Source organism: Numida meleagris, chromosome 2 (assembly GCF_002078875.1).
Source record: "Numida meleagris isolate 19003 breed g44 Domestic line chromosome 2, NumMel1.0, whole genome shotgun sequence".
NCBI lineage: Eukaryota > Metazoa > Chordata > Aves > Galliformes > Numididae > Numida > Numida meleagris.
In genome coordinates, this window is record NC_034410.1 from 99520835 (window position 1) to 99538008 (window position 17174).

The 17174-nt window shown below is 38.7% G+C and overlaps 1 protein-coding gene across 3 annotated transcripts in view; it reads left to right on the forward strand.

Moving 5' to 3' along the window:
• Window positions 1–17174, forward strand: part of MYOM1 (myomesin 1) — a 67700-nt gene that overhangs the window by 14442 nt on the left and 36084 nt on the right. For all 3 annotated transcript variants that reach the window (XM_021388584.1, XM_021388586.1, XM_021388585.1), the window contains exons 4-13: window positions 531–688; window positions 4591–4683; window positions 5552–5640; window positions 5759–5821; window positions 7340–7504; window positions 8046–8207; window positions 12006–12147; window positions 13910–14109; window positions 15693–15749; window positions 16117–16241. In XM_021388584.1, coding sequence (XP_021244259.1) covers window positions 531–688; window positions 4591–4683; window positions 5552–5640; window positions 5759–5821; window positions 7340–7504; window positions 8046–8207; window positions 12006–12147; window positions 13910–14109; window positions 15693–15749; window positions 16117–16241 — 1254 coding nt within the window. The remainder of the gene's footprint in view (window positions 1–530; window positions 689–4590; window positions 4684–5551; window positions 5641–5758; window positions 5822–7339; window positions 7505–8045; window positions 8208–12005; window positions 12148–13909; window positions 14110–15692; window positions 15750–16116; window positions 16242–17174) is intronic.

Consider the following 17174-nt stretch of genomic DNA (forward strand, 5'->3'; position numbering starts at 1 on the left):
CAATTATTTGATTGTACTGGAAACTGTTGGAATGTTGATAATGGTTTGAACGAAGCAAGAGTTGTAGTATATTGATAATTTTTTTCTAGGTCTGAGGATAGTCAGGTGAAATGGTTACCTAAGGAGAATGGAAGATTCATCAGCAGGAAAGTTATGAGAGCAGATCTGTCAGAGATGCTCTAGGCTTACACTACCTTGCATTAGAGAAGGAGTTCAGAAGACATCTGAGTTTCAGACTTATTCACCTTTCACTATGTATACCAAAACCCAAATTTAAATGTGGAACATTATTTTATTTAGAATCATTTTGTGGGGAAAATGTAGTTAACCCAAATCTAGTTATTTTAGAAGGAGAAACTCTTGAATATAATTTTTTTTTGTGTGTGTGTGTGTGTTCAAGTGAGATGTTAAGTGTTCGTATCTGGATTTTAGATTGAAAATTGCTTTTTAAAAATTCAAAAACAATTTTGTGTTTTAATGTTTTGCACTCGTAAGTAATGAAGGTTACAATGAGATGTTTCTTTTTCCAGCTAGAAGATACTCAGGCATTTCACAAAAAGTTGAATCAAGATAAACTTTTACATCCTCCCGAGTTTGTTATCGAACCTCGTTCTCACACTATCTGGGAAAAGCAAAATGTCAAATTTCATTGTACAGTGGCTGGCTGGCCAGCGCCCCGTGTTACATGGTAAGTTTGTATCGCTGTCACTCAAAGTCACCATATACCCAATGTTGATAGTCACCTCAGTATCTGTGGCATATTTTCCAGTAAAAATACAAGATGACTGAAAATACAGGTGTAGAGGCCACCCTTGGCCTTTTGAGACAGTGTACGAAAATGAAGCAAAATACTAAAGGCCAAAATAATTATTTGGTAGCAACAATACACAGGTATCATGCATATTTTTCATATAAACACTGAACATACACTTTCTGTCTTCTGATGAAGGAAAAACAGCAGTGTAATTTATCATCAGTACTATCCTCAAAAGAGTGTTTTCCATGTACTTCTCTTTAGTCCATCAATGCTGTTAAACAAAGCATTAACAAGATTTGGCTGCTTTGCTGCTACTGAGCAGTTATATACTTAGCCTCCTTGAAACTGAAATCTCATGACACCAGATGTTCATAGAGGTCATATCCTGATTATTTGAAGTCAAATGCTATGGATAGATGTAGGATTAGCCAAGTCTTCTGAAATTTTGGAGTCTGCTGGAAGCTTTCCATTCATTTGATGTGTGGATCAAGTCATTATTGTAAGAACTCCAGAATACATTCTTTATAATAGCTGAAGGTGTAATTTGACTCTTGAGTTAAAGTTTATCTTGAACGAAATTTAGTTTAGCTTAATTAACAGTGATTTGTGAAGCTTTACAGTCTTGCTATTTATTATGCTGATTTTTCTAATTATTTCTATGCCACACAGTCAAGTTGCTAAGACAATAGATAACAGGTTTTCTTCAAACATAAAATGAGATTTGGTACTTGCTTTTTAATTTAAAAGGTTATTCTAGAATGTGTGTATAAACATATGGATGTGTATATACAATGAACAACGAGTAAGCCTATGCTTGTTGTTAAGATTTAATTAGGAATGTGTCTTGTGCAAATTCTTTTTGTGGAGACAAAGAATACAGCTATTATATCATGATGTTAAGTAATAATCGTATTTTGTAATTTATTACTTGAGTTGCTTAATGGAATCTGTGTTTATTTAGGTCTTAAAAAATCTTAATTTCAGGACTTGACAAAAAGAACCACTAAAAGGTACATTAATAGGCCAGAGCTGATGCTCATGAAGTTTTTCCTTAGAGTAGACAACCAATGAGCAGGCTCTTTACAGACACATATTTCCAGTTGCTTAAGAACTGTAAATGCACTATTTTGACGTTCCTCCTAGAGGAGCACAAACACTTCAGATCTGGTCTCTGTTGGATACAAAGAATGGTCAGCTATGCTTGTGGCTGTCATCCAGCTATGTAACCTGAATTTTACCGAGAAATCAAGAGCAGGACCATTTGCGTTTTGCTTGAGATTCACCTTGTCCTGAAAACTGACATGCTTAAAAACCATGCCGTCAGTTATTTACCTTTGCTCTCGCTGTGAACCACCCTTTCATCTGCGTGCTAAATATGGATGGTGGAAATTAATGCATTATTTTATAATACATTTGAATTCTGAAGGGACTTCAGTTTGCCATGGGCTATGAATGGGAAAAATGAATTCAGCCCTTTCAGCAGGTGTCTTTGCTCAGAGTTACAGAACCGTACTGACCTGGTTCTGTCAGCTTGCATTCAGAATTTCTAACTAAATGTCAGTTGTGTTTTTTCAAAGAGTCATTCTTCGTATAGGCAATGAAGACCTTTTCATGTTGTGCATGATAAATTACAAAGCTTCACAGACTTTCTCTAAAGAAAATCTTACTGTGTGTTGCAGCTGTCCTGACTCCCTTAGAAGAAGCTTATGGAAAACCCAGGACATTTGAAACCAGTAGCAGATAGCATAAACTATCAGTGCGTAATGACAGTGGGAGGTTGCAGTCCAACATTAGCTAATGACTTGGCTCTTCTGGAATCTGTGTTTCCAGAAATAACAAGTGGTCCTTCTAAGATGAGCACTATTCTTTCCATAGACAAACATAAATCAGCGAAAACTGAATCAATTTTTTTTTTTTACTTACTTGATAATGAAGACAGATGAAGTCAAAATCTTCTCACTGCCAGCATTACTCAGTTAAAACTTGCTTCTGCCTAGCACCATGTGCTACCAAATGCCTTCAGTGCCAACAGGATCCAAAGGATGCCCTTGGATCAAGTCCAGTCCTGTTCCACAGGATTTTGTATTCACTGGAAAACATTAAGAATTGGTAACATTATTCTATTTTCTAAACTGTTTGTCACAGTACACAGAATATAAAGATGCTCAGATGTTGCCAGTCCTGTGGGCACCATTGCGCAGAAGAGTAGTGGCAAATGGATTAACTAGCAGAGGAACAGTGCTGTAGATCAGGATAATGAAGAAGGAGATCTGTAATGAAGCCAAGTAGATCTGCACACGTTTGGAGTCCAAAACAGAGGGTATTGCCCTGCATCAATTCCCTCTTCATAGACATTTTACTGAGTGGATGATCAGGATGAAAATCGTTGAGTGATTTTTCACTCACTTTAGTGCTTGGATAAATCACAGTGTATTACACTGCTCAAATATTTGTAGGCAGGGAAATATTCTTTATTCCACAGTGCTGAAAGTGCTGTAAGGCAATGCTCAGCTTTTGGAATGTAGCGAACTCATAGTATTTTTGGTAAAAAAAAAAAATAATAAAATTACATATAACTGATTTGTTTGGTGAAGTGGGGCATGCCACTGGCAACAGACTGGCTTCCGGGTGGATAATTGTGAGATAAAATCAAAAATGAAGAAGCAAAGCTCTTTGGCTGACTATCTGTTATGACTTACGAAAAATAAAGGTTTATTTGGGCTATATCGAAGTATGAGATGAAAATATTTTTATTTATCATCTTTTGAGTTTCCACTTTCTTCATACACACAGCATGGGGAAAGCTATGCTAAAGGATTGCACAATCTCAGAGCACATTCCTTCCTTATGGACCGCAAGTCAAACTTCACACTGAATTATATTCAGTACTTTTTAGCTTTATTAGACTCCTCTTGCCAATTTACCCTGTGTCACTACTACTCTCTCAAAACTTGAATGTTTATCTAGTAACCCCATGTACTGTTCAGAATGAGTGATTTTTTTAAGCAATGGTTGGTGATGAAGAACCTTCTGCTGAATTCTCCCTCTGTGAGTCTCGTGTAAATGTTCAAATAAATTCTGAAATCAGCAGTCAGCTCGTTACTGATCAGTACTGGTTCATTCCTTCAAATTACTTGCCAGGAATTTTGAACTGTAAACTTTCCTGCCTGACTTCTGCTATAAACCTGTACCAGAAAATACTCGTAGCATACACATGTAAAAGCAAAGTTGGTTTTGGTATCACAGCTTTTGCCAGATGCCTTGCAGCCATGTACTTTCTCATGAAGGCAATTTTTTTTTACCAGTCTAATTCTGTCTGCTTTGAGGACTCCACAAAACAAACAAACAAACAAAACAAAACAAACAAAAAAAAACATAAAACCAGTAGCTTCTTAAATGGCATTTCTGTGAATATGCAGGTTTTAAAACTAGATCAAATATGCAACCCAAACCAAATGTGCACAATACTTAGTAGCTAAGGACACTGCAGAATGTGTATTTTTTGCAATTCAGAAAACACTGAAACATTTCTCGTGTGAATTCTCCATTCTTTAATATGTAACAACCTGAAATGCATGGTAATATAAGCTTATTTTCATTATGTTCAAGACTGTTTTTCCTTTAACTAGAAAATAAAATTCACATGGGGCAGGTGAAAGAGAAAGAGAGAAACAAAGCTTTGAAAGATACGTAATGTCTTCCCAGGATAAACTATAATTTATCTAGGAGAAATGTGCAGAAATTGATCTAGTATTTCAAATGCCATCCATGTGACCTTTTATTATTTGTATCTTCTTCCACTTTTGATGTATTGTTTCTTTGCCTTTCCACAGGTACAAAAACAATGTTCCCATTGATGTACAGGCTCACCCTGGCAAATATACCATTGAAAATCGATATGGGTTGCACTCACTGGAGATTAGCACGTAAGAGAATATTAGATCATTTAACAAATAACTTGAACTGTAATGTTGCTATAGATTGAGACCTGCAAAACGTGGACATATCTCTTGGGGATAAGAAGTATCAAGTTTATACGGCTGAGATTAACACTGTCTGCTAAATATTGAAGCAGTTCTGGTTTTCCTCAGTAGAGGATGTTCAATTTACCTGAGTAATATTTTGTTTATTGTTGACTCAGAAACGTACTTTTTCCACTTGTCCTGCATAAATACAGTTAAATGTGAGAAAAATCTAGTTCATGGTAAAACTATTAGTTAACTATTTTTCAGATATAGCAAGATCCTGGTTCTTACTGAAAAGAGGAACAGGACTGAGGAGTCCTCACTTATACACACACACACAAGAGATCTCTAATAGTATTCATCCTCCAACTAGGACATTTTTGCAGTCATATTGTGTTAAAAACACCTAATTTGACAATCAGCAACAATCTAGTTTTGACAATCTAAGTACTATTAGATGCCCTTTGAAAATATTGTATTTACTGTTTCTACAGTTTCTGCATTAGGCATATCTCCATAGAAGAGATTAAATTAGAGAAAACTTTGAGTTAACGGATAAATGTTGTCAGATATTCTTTTTCCTATTTCTGCTGCTATCTCAATTTCAATTCTAAAAGAATTGTTAACATTAAAAATAAAATTTCAAATTTTTTTTTAACATTGACAAAAACTTAATGGCTATAACCTTTCCAGTGTCCAGAGCGTATCTCCGAGCTTTTACTTGTTTATAGATTTTACCCAGATTTCTGAAGGTTTTTTGGTCTAGAACATAGGATAGGGTATGCCAAGCAGTTATGGGTGTCCAACCTAACCATTTCTATCGTTTCAGATGTGATTTTGATGACACTGCTCAGTACCGGGCATCTGCTATGAATGTTAAAGGAGAAATTTCGGCTTATGCTTCCCTTGTGGTAAAGAGTAGGTTTGCAAAATATTTCCTTTTTTTTTTTTTTTAATGCACATTTCCATTTCTGTGGCTCAGAGAGCCTTTATCCCTCAGTGACAGTGACTGCTCTTTTTCTCTTTGTGCATCTAGGGTACAAAGGAGAAATTGATGCAAGTCATTTGCGTGCTGGGACTTTTTCAATGCCTCTGAGCCGTAAGTTGCAATATACGCTTATTTGACACATTCATTTGTGGCAGTGACATCATGACAAAGGAATAGGCAGAATATTTTGTAACGTTATTTGAAAAAAGAGCAGGTCATCTTTAGGTACTAAGCTCTTCCATTTCAGATGGCGTTAATCTAATTTGCAGGGGGAAACGACACTGCCTTCCAGGTCTGTGACTATTTGTTCGTACAAGAAGCATCATTTTAATATCGCACTCGGCTGTGAAATAACATCTGTCAAAAAGAGAGACAGTTCACCTCTTGCAATATGTAAATCATGTCCTGGAAAAAAGGCTAGGGGGTGCATGTGTGTCAGTACACTGCTGACTCAATAGATCTTCTCTGCTGCTATGTGATTACATGTGATGCAAATACGCATAGCCAGGAGCAAATCTGAATATGCTGGCTGTATCAAGTTAAGAAAAAATCATTGTTGTTTGGTTTTTGGTTCTGTTTTTTTTTCACCTGAACATCTAGCTTCACATTTTGAAGTGATTTGCAGTACTGCATGGATACTTCCATCAGAAATGCTAATAATCCAACAACTTATGTATTCTGAATACCATAAGGGCCCAAAGACCTTATTGCAGCAACACAACTAGGATGAGGGATATGCTGCAAAGGCATATGAGATGCCCTGTATGTGCTGAAGCTCTGAAATAACAGAACAAAGGTCACTCATAATATTACAAAACGCAAGGCCATGAGTTTCCAATATTATTTGGAATTTATCATTTGGTAATGGAAACAAAAGATACCAATCTATCTATACGCATTGTTCACAGGAAGACTGTGAGCTACTAGCATAGGGCAGTTGTGAAAAAAGGAGAATGTGACCCTAAGTATTATCAGCAGAGCTATTTTCAGAAGAATGATGGAAGCACCTATGCCAGACACGGGTATAAGGCACATAGGATATTCCATCTCAAATCTAGCTGTAGATATCCCTGTTCATTGCAGGGGAGTTGGACTAGATGACCTTTGAATATCTCTTCCAACTCAAACATTTCTGTCGTTCAGATTATACAACATCAGGAAAGGTAAATTCAGGAACAAGCATGGGTTACCTGAAAGCTTGAGGGAGTGAAGAGCTCATTTTTATTTTAAAAGTTTGTGAAAAAAGATCTGCTTAGGCTAAAAATATGAAGACTGAGTGGACACATAACTGTACTGAGATTGAGCAAGGAGTTAAAGAGGAAAATAAAAGAGGAGTGTAAGCTAAAGAACATTTGACCTGAACAAATCAGTATTCATAAATAGAAGAAAGTTTAAATTATAAACACATTATGATAAAATGATAAGACACTGAATCTGAAATTTTGGCAATTCTGGAATGAAATTCTGGATGAATGAAACTCTGAATACAGATACTGAATATATGCTGTTTCTGTTCATATCTTGAACTTTGCCTGAACTTATATTGATAATTACTGGGCACTACTGCTTACTACTCTTGTCATGAAGTGAAAGAATACGTAAGCAGCCAGACTTTTTTCCCTTTTGCAGTTGGTGTTACCCCACATGGCTTCGCTTCCAGGTTTGAAATCAAATTTATTGACAAGTTTGAGGTAACGTTCGGGAGAGAAGGCGAGACGATGAGTCTGGGCTGCACAGTTGTCATCAGTCCTGATATCAAGCGCTTCAAACCAGACATCGAATGGTACCGCAATGGTGAGACCGCTTGACAAAAAGAAATTTAAACTTGTTCAATGTCGATCTTTCTAATTTCAGGATATGTGAATGTCATGATTTAACAAATACTTTATTGGTTTTATAAACAGGAATAGCTTCTCTTTTTTAATTCAAAGATTTTCCAAACTTAGCATTTTGAAGTGAAACCGCTGTTAGAAAATGGAGGAAGGGCTATGAAAATGTCTTTCATCTTTTTTTTTCTTTCTTGAACAAACTTAAATACTAAAACCATTTTCATGAGCTCTAACTTCTCTGTGACCCATCGACATAGCCTGCGTGATTTTCCTATCTATTACATTTCTCAAGTTTTTTTTTACACAAGGCTGTTGTGCGATAGCCAACAAAAAGCTGTTGCTTTCCAACTCTGAGAGCAAAGTTAGCTTTCATCTATGATTGTCTTTGAAGATAGAAAATTGAACAGTAGGGATGGTCTCTTGTGTATTTCCAATCCATTTCAAGCTATGCACAACATTCTCAATGCACTCAGCTAATTCTCATTATGAAATTCTCTAATTTCTAGGTGTTCTTATTACACCATCCAAGTGGGTCCAGATGCACTGGACAGGGGAGAGAGCTTCGTTAACACTGACTCATGCGAACAAGGAAGACGAAGGTCTTTACACTCTACGTGTGGTGATGGGAGAATACTATGAAGAGTACAGTAGTTATGTCTTTGTTCGAGGTAGGATACTGGCTTATGAACCACATCGCTGGAGAAATGAGGAAAACCTTTTGGCAAAGTAAATCTCAGTCATTTTAGGTGTTTCTTTCCAATTAAAAATAATTATATATTTTATACAATACAATAGCTTACATAAAATGAATTATATTAATTTATATAAATATTTTATATAATTGATTCTAGCATTATAGTTTCCAATTGTTATCTTTGGAAAAACTGAATGCATTCCTCAAGCTTTGGCGTCACATTTTAGAAAGCTTGTAAACCACACTGGCATTCTGAGGGCGAAATTTTTGTTATTGATATAACTTCACTCTTTCTCAGCTTCAGCTTGTGAACAGTACTGAACATAAATCACAAAAGGATAACTCTATAAAGTAACTTAAAAATATATGTTTGTAACCATCTCATGCTAGCTGAACTGCAGATCAAGATGTTTCTGCTCCATTTGAGAGGTTTCCACTAATGCACAACGCTCAAAAAAATACAGTAGAAGGGAATTATAGAGATTCCCACCTGGAGAATAATAACCACATGCACCAGTGCAGACTGGGGACTGACTGGTTGGAAAGCAGCTTTGCAGAAAAGACTCTTAGGATCGTAGTGGACAATAGGGTGAACATGAACCAGCAATGTATCCTTATGGTAAAAGCCAGTGGCACTCTGGGCTGCACTGGGAAGAGGGTCACCAGCGGGTGGAGGGAGGTGATTCTTCCCTTCTGCTCAGTGCTGGTAAGACTGGACTCCCTCGTACAAGAGAGACATGGACATACTGGAGAAGGTCCAGTGAAAGGCTGCAAAGTGAAAGGAACGTCTGACACATGAGGTGAGGCTGAGAGAGCTGGGTCTGTTCTGCATGGGAAGGAGAGGGATAAAAGGGTGTCTCATCAATATATATACATGCTTAATGGGAGGAGTAATGAGGATAGAGTGAGACACTTCTGTGGTACCTAGTGACAGGACAAGAGACAATGGACAAAAATAAATAAATAAAAGTCCATTTTAACATTTCAAATTTAAGAAAACACTTTCTAACTGTGGTAGTTGTTGAACACTGGTACAAGTTGCCTAGAGAGGCTATGGAGTCTCCATCCTTGAAGATATTCAAAGCCCAACTAGAAATGATCCTGGACCCCTGCTCTGGGTGGTCCTGCTGGAACAGGGATGGGACCTGATGGACCCAGAGGGCTCTGCCAACCTCACCCTTCTGTGATTCTGTAAGGAAAAGCAGAAAATCTGACTCCTTAATTTAAGTACAGAATTAAAATGTTGTTCCTCTGGGTGTTGTCTGCTTGTACCATGAAAAACTTCCTTGCATTTCTATTAGAGCAAGTATTTCTTTAAGAAGAGTAGTGGCTTATCAGGTTACATGCTGACTCTATATCTGTCCCAGCTGCTAGAAGCAGCTGAAGCATGTAATGCTAATTCAAAAGACTCTGGAAATCTTTGGCTCTGAGAACATGTTCAGAATGGTACTGTGTTCCCAAGTTTAGCAAAGCTGTGTGAGATAACAGCCTGCTTGGAAAATATAACTGAATCAAATGTTTTTATCACCTGAAGAAAGAGTGCTGGAATGTGTGTGCGGGACTGAGCAGCAAGGAGAAGAATTAGGGATTGTTTTCCTTGCCTGGTTTTCAACTGGGCTACCATATAAATAAATGATCGCCCTTGCTCCTGCTACATCTTCTAGCACTTTCAGCAATGAAAGTATGACCTGACTGTGAACCAGCTATCCCTTTCACAAAAGTATCTTACAAGCCAACTGGTCTGCTTGCCAAATTCTAATTAGATTAATTATATTCTACTACATTCTCCACACGGTCTCATTTGGCCAGCATACTCCTCAATGCTCCTCCTAATTTGTAGGCAAGTTCAGTACAAACTCTTAGCTAACTGCTTAAGCGCAAGGAGCTGTCTTTTTGCATCACATATAGAAATCCTCATGTGTTGATGGAGGTGAGCAGAGTGCTCATCTGGCTCGTAACACCAGGTCTTGGCAGGTTCAGAGAAAATGGGCTCCTCTTACCATGGCTACAGGTCAGCCTTCATCAGTAAGCAGCCAGGGATGAAATCCTAGCACCAGTGAGGCTGATGAGCAATGCTGATTGTTTCAGCTATTTCCCAGTCTGTCTTGAAAAGAGACCGTGGTGTCTTGTGTTCTATCAAGCAAGAGATATGGACAATTCAAGCCTTTCATAGGGAGATCATTGAAGATATCTTGTTATTGTCCCTAATGTTCTTATTATTTTGCTAAGTTAAATGGACTGGTTATTCTATGCATGATAGTTTAAAAAATTATACTAGTTAGCTGTAGTGACCAACTGGACTCAACAACTTCGGCACAGCTTCAAAAGTTCCATGAGATGCAACTGTGCCTAAAAGGGAAGACACAGTGAAGCATTTGTTTATTTTTTTCTCTGAAGACTACTGCTTTACTTAATCAAGCATGATAAATACTCATATAAGGCATTTATTTCTGAAAGCCAAAAGCACAAAAAATTGGAATTGACATAAACTGTAATACAAAATGCTGTAGCACCCTGAAGCATCAAATATTTATAAAAGTGTGGGGTTTAGATGGAATGCAAGAATAACATTTGTTAGCAAAACATTTTTCTTTAGGTATGTAGATCTGTCTTGTCTTTGGACTTCTTTAGAAGTAGCAGGGCTTGAATAGCATTACTTTTAATTGTAGAAACTCCCTGTTCTGTAGAGAAACAATCTATCTTCTTTGAAAGTCTTTCATATAATCTTCTTGCAAGGGTTATTTTGCCCTACAAGAAAATTGCTACATCTCACAAGCTGAATTATGACTGTGTAAACAGTGTAATTACTAGTGCCCAGCACTGTGCTCTGATTTTTAAGCTTTGGGAAAGATTTGTCCAGAAACTGATGTTAGAGTCTGGGCCCTTTGACACCAGCAGTCAGTTGGTGACAAACACTCGAGAGGAACAATATGCTCATCCTTAGGAAGTTTATATTCCAAAATCTGTGGTATAATTCAACTTCAAAAGGTTTTGATACCTTTTTAGCCCATATCCAACCCAAACTGAACAGTGAAGTACTACGTGTGAATATATTTCATTCATTTGAAAAATAAACCAGTGTTCAGATTGGTCTTTTCTTCAGCAGATGTCTTTGTTGTGTGGCTGAGTGTCCAGCAAACAGTAGTTTAACAAGGCTGATCATTCCAGAGGAATAAAAAAAAAAAAAAAACAAAACGAAAAAAAAAACGACACAAAGGTTTGAAGAGAAGATGCTTTTTCCTCCCAGCTCTCACTGTAGGGGCAGATGAGATCTGATGGAGGAGTTGGAGCTGTGGTAGTATTTCCCCAGTCAGTATTTCTGTGGAGGTGTATGGCAGTGAGATCAGAGAAGTGAAATGCATTTCTTTGAATGCAGTGTTGTGTATCCTGAAATCCTAAAATCTTTTGACTGAGCCGTTGCATGACTGCAAGGCGAAATGTCAGCTTAATGTCCTAAGTAATATTGCAGGTAAATAGGCAGTCTGCCAAGTTTTCACACACTTTGGCTGTGTCTCTGGCAGCTACGTTATTAGAATCTGTGGTACTAATATGTATTTAAAATGCCTAGATGGATTATGTTTACAATATGCTGTCACTAGTTACGCTTTTGTAAATGTTTCAAAAAACAAAACCTGAAAAGACACCACCAATTTGAAAACAAATAGTTTTTGAAGCTTTTTCTTGGCTCGGCAGGAACAGAGTTTGGTCCTTAGAAAATGATTATGAAAGACCGCTGTTTCATATCAGGAAACCTGTGTCTCCATCCTTATAGATGCTGATGCTGAGATCCCAGGAGCCCCTGGTGCACCTCTGGATGTGCAGTGCTTAGATGCCAACAAGGATTATGTCATTGTGTCCTGGAAGCAGCCAGCTGTTGATGGAGGAAACCCCATCCTCGGGTACTTCATTGACAGGTCAGCAAGCTTGCCAATGTGGAAAATTTGTATTGCAGCACATTCTAACTCAAAAACCTAAAAGCAAGTTTAAAAGCATGAGGTAAAGTGGTCATTGTAGTTTTCACTCTTCCTGCTGGCCAGAAAAAAAATGCCTTTTTTTGGTTTAGGCTGGCTGGGCCTGATATAACTTTAATGGGAATTATAAAGCCCTGCTTCACTTAAGTACATAGAAATGACTCTGTGAGATGTGGCTTAGCCCTCACTGATTCCTGTGAGGCTCAAGAGGCCTTGGGATGTTGTGGTAGTAGTGGCTCACAGGATTGGCTCTACCTACGTCAGTGCTCTCCCTCCTGCTGCCAAACTTTTACCATGTACCGGAAAGCAAAACGTGATCTCAGAGGAAGTTGGATTTCTTTTACAAGCTGTTGTTTTTTGAGCAATTAGGTTCATAACCTTAATGCAAGTTACACTTGCATGTTTTTCTCTTCAACAATAAGATCTGGAAATATGTATTTCTAAAAATATGGCCTCAAGTTGTGCCAGGGGAGGCTAAGGTTGGATATTAGGAGAAATTTCTTCTTAGAAAGAGTGGTGAGGCACTGGCACTGGTGGTGGAGTCACCATCCCTGGAGGTGTTCAACAACCATGTGGATGTGGCACTGAGGCACATGGTTAGTGGATTTGGTGGGTGTGGGTTGATGGTTGGACATGATCTTAGTGGTCTTTTCCAGCCTTAATGATTCTATGATTCTATATGAAAATGGAAGGTGTCACACAGTGGGGGATTCCAGAAGTTTGGGATTTAAGAAATGCAATCAGTACTTCATGACTTAACAGTGAAGTTTTCAGAGCTGGTAATATTTGTTTCAATTTCAGTACCAGAATATGTCATTAGTAACAAGGAATTCTTGTGGGTTTATTTAGATGCATGCAAATGTGTATGTTATATATATGTATAGAAGTATTTTATAAATTTGCCAATATATTATGTCCTCTATATATAAATTTAATAAATATAAAAGGAAGAGACTGTTTTGTGAAAAAAAAAAATGAACATCACTACAGTCAAATATTGAACATTGGTTCAGTTTGAATATAACTTTCCTGGTTTGATGATGTATGAGTGTGGGTTGTTGCCGTAACTATGCTGCACTAGTAAGCTCTGGCTCTTTGACATTCATTAAAGAATTCTAAATGAAAGACAGGACTAGGCTCTTAAAAATAATGCCTCATTTTAAAACTAGACTATTGAGGGATGTTATCACAAAGTGCAACTGCAAGGCAAAGGACATTTTGCTTTTTCTCTTGTGTTCACCTCCATTCTACATTTGCTCCTGAATTCAGAGCTTTGTTGCTGAGCGTCCAGCTTCAGTTGTAGTCACAGACATCTGTGAGCTGAGTTGGTCAGAGATGATGGACTCTGCTTCTGGCAACAGCAGAGGATCCATGTATTTCACATCCCTTCAAATATGCTGAAGCTGACGCTCCCAGAGCATGCTTTGAAGGGTTTGAACAGTTTGAAGTGAGTTGTGCCCATATCCCCTCTTCAGTTCAGGAAAGAAGGAGCACAGCTGCGAGGGATTTAGTGCATTCCCAGATGGTCCTACAGCCCTGACCCCCCTCCTGCAGCTGCTTCTGTGTCACCAGCAGACAACACTGCTGAAGAAGCTGGGAATGCCCAACCAACGAACATGAATAAATCGTGGAACTCTGAGGGCTGGGTGCCCTGAGCTTGTGTTTTTCCCTTCCCAGCACCGCTTGTCCTGTTTGTATTTTTCAGGTGTGAGGTTGGCACCACCCACTGGACCCAATGCAATGAGACTCCGGTGAAGTTTGCTCGTTTTCCTGTCACTGGTCTGATTGAGGGCCGCTCCTACATCTTCCGAGTCCGAGCAGTGAACAAAGCTGGTGTTAGCCTACCATCCCGCGTGTCAGAGGCTGTGGCCGCCCTGGATCCCGCTGACAGGGCCAGGCTGAGAAGTAAGATGTCCTTCTTGCAGCTTGTCTGAGAGATTTAAGAAGTCATAACTCAAAAAATAATAATAATAATAATAAAAGCCTTAGTTGTTTGCTCATAAGCCTTCAGAATCCCACTAGAGGGAGCAATGCAAAAACAAAATGCTCTTTGGAGGCGCATTTGACAAGAAGGAATCATCTCAGTGCTCTTTGCAGAAAGAGCTCCAACAGCTTTTGCTGGTGGCAGCACTGCGCTCTGAACTTGCAGGAAGGAGGGGGAAAGGCACAGGAGAGTAAATTGCCTGAGGCTTGCTTTTGTTCAACCAACAAAATAGCTGAGCTGCCCCTGCAAATTGCCTCTCTCTGTGCCACAGCCCATGTGATGACCAAAGTCTTGCAATAACATCAGCAAAATATCAGGCAGCCCAACAGATTATTGAACCCAAGCTCTCTGCTTGGCAGTTAACATTTTACAAGCCAAGGATATTTTTCCTGTGGCTGGGTGATATCCCAGATGCAGAAGCTTTGGTGAGGAGTTTGTTTCAAAATCCCCTTCTCTACCCATTTGCCAAAATTATATGTCTAAAATGCATGTATTTTACTCATCTCTGAAATTTTACTATTTGAAATGGTCCGGTGTGAAAGGGGCATTGTATGCAAAACTACAGGTCTCCAGCAGTCCCAACTAGCATGTCTTACTGTGTCCAGCACTGTAAGATACAGACAGCAATCAGATGATCAAGGTTCTCATTCAGAATAAAACCAGAAGGCTGGAGGAAGCAGGTTTGGCACCACAAGGAAATACTGTGCTCAGACATGTGAAACCTGAGTCATGGGGGCTTTATCTTTTCACTGGGAAGATTGGAAGCTGTCTCCAAAGAGGGAGTCTCATCTCGGTGGCCTATATTCCCATTGTATCTCCTCCTCTTTACTTTCGTGAACCTCTGCTCCATCTTTGTTCACATTTCCAAAGCAAATCAGCCAACGAAAGGTGAAGCATGTAGAGGTGGAGAACAGCAGCTGAAAAGATTATCTCTGAAAATGTGTTGTTCTGGTTAATAGCTTGATACATAGCTGCAATAACATGACCATGCTAAGGCACAGAGAAAGCCACTCAAACCATATTACATGGATATGTTGAGTAAGGCCAAGCAGTTTCTGTATGTGACAATGACCCATGTTTCAAAAGCTGATAATGTGAAGGAAAGTGCATTGAAGGGAGAGAAAGAGCAGCCTGCAGGAATTTGGCTCTTCCTTTAATGAGTGAGCTGTTAAACTAAATGAACGGAGTAGGAAGAATAAAGTGGAATTTAATTCTCTAAAACAGATGAACTGAGTGAGCCAAATACCTCTGCTGGTCGCCTATGTGGCTTCAGAGAAATTTCAGGAAGGAGTATATGTCTCAGTAGACTAAATGCTTCTTGATATATTGATTGCAGAACTGCTTTCAATATTTAAGCTTTAAGCTAGCTTTGAGTATGTCTAAATGAGTAGTCACCAAGACTGGAGCTCATATGAAGCTCGCAAATGACAGTTTTGTTGGTTTTCTCATTATTTCAAAACTTCCTGAAGACTCATTTACACGATCTCTCTTGCATCTGTTTCAGGTCACCCTTCTGCTCCTTGGACAGGACAAATCATTGTCACTGAGGAAGAACCTGCAGGTAAACACAGCCCTTTTGCCTATAAAAGCCTGGCTGAGTAACTAGAAAAACTTCCAGTGAGTTCAGCGGACTTTGGCACACACTCAAAGTTGTTAGAATTGTTCTTAGAGTCACTCAGCCTTGAACAGCTCCAGCCTTAGGTGAGGTTTCATTATTCAGGATGTAATATGCAAACATGCTTAGCATTAAACCAAGGACATTTTAAACTGGTATTTAGAGAACTTTAAACACTAAGTTTTCTAAAAACATTGAGTGCTAAGGTATATCAATGTTTGTTCTGTACTTTAATTATAGAGCTGTTTCTAATGCAAATGTGAAGAAATTCAAACTCATTTTCACTTCCTACTCTTCTCCCATGTATTTTCAGAGGGAGTCGTTCCTGGTCCACCTACAGACCTCCAAGTTATTGAAGCCACCAAGAACTATGTTGTGCTGAGCTGGAAACCTCCTGGACAGCGGGGCCATGAGGGTATTATGTACTTTGTGGAAAAGGTAAAAGCAGAGAAAATCAGAATCATGTTGTAGCAATCTTCCTTATCTTCGCTGAAATTTCATTTCCACTTTCAAGGTAGGGTTAGAACCTCATCAACATAATTACTGGATTAAGATGAACTACTAAGTCAGGGATTTATAAAAATGGATGCAGAGTGTGTCACACACTGTAATATCCTTTCCTGAATGGTGTCATTGACCTGCCATAGGGTAGGTAGGCTGACAAACTACTATACTGAGAAAGTGCAGTGCAAAGGCACAGTTGTATGTATGTCATTTGTATAAGGGCTGCTACAAAAGCAGTGCCTCCTATTTTATGATGTTGGCCGATGACATCAGTGGTAGATATTGGTAGTATGACAGTAGAAGTTGAACCTTCCCACCAATATTCCCTTACATGTTGTTGCCGCGTGACAGACAGCAGCAGAGGGGCAGTCTGACAGAACGGCTTCTGACATGGAAGTGTGTATGAAGCAAAGGTGTGTCATTCCTCCATGTGGAAAAAATGGCACTCACTGACATTCATCGACATTTGCTAAATGTTTCTGGAGACCAACCAGTGGATGTGAGCACCATGAGGCAGTGGGTGGTGTGCTTCTCCAGCTGCCTTTCCATGTTTATCGTCTACATTACCTTTCAGTTTTACTTCACCACCTCAACAAAGATGACAAAATTTATCTTCTAGAACTGAATCACTTTTCATTTCAATGTCCTTATTTTCTGAGCTCTTTTTTGCATGGTTGATGGCCCAGAAATATCTTCACCATCACCCTTTTACTAGTACCTCATGGCTTCAACATACTTTGTCAAAGCTTTTTCTTATCACTCTAGAGCTGTCATCATGAGAGGCATAAATGTCTTTCCATTACACATTTTTCATCTCTCTTATGAAATTTGGTCTAAAGAAAAGAATTTCACTTAGGAACAGACTTA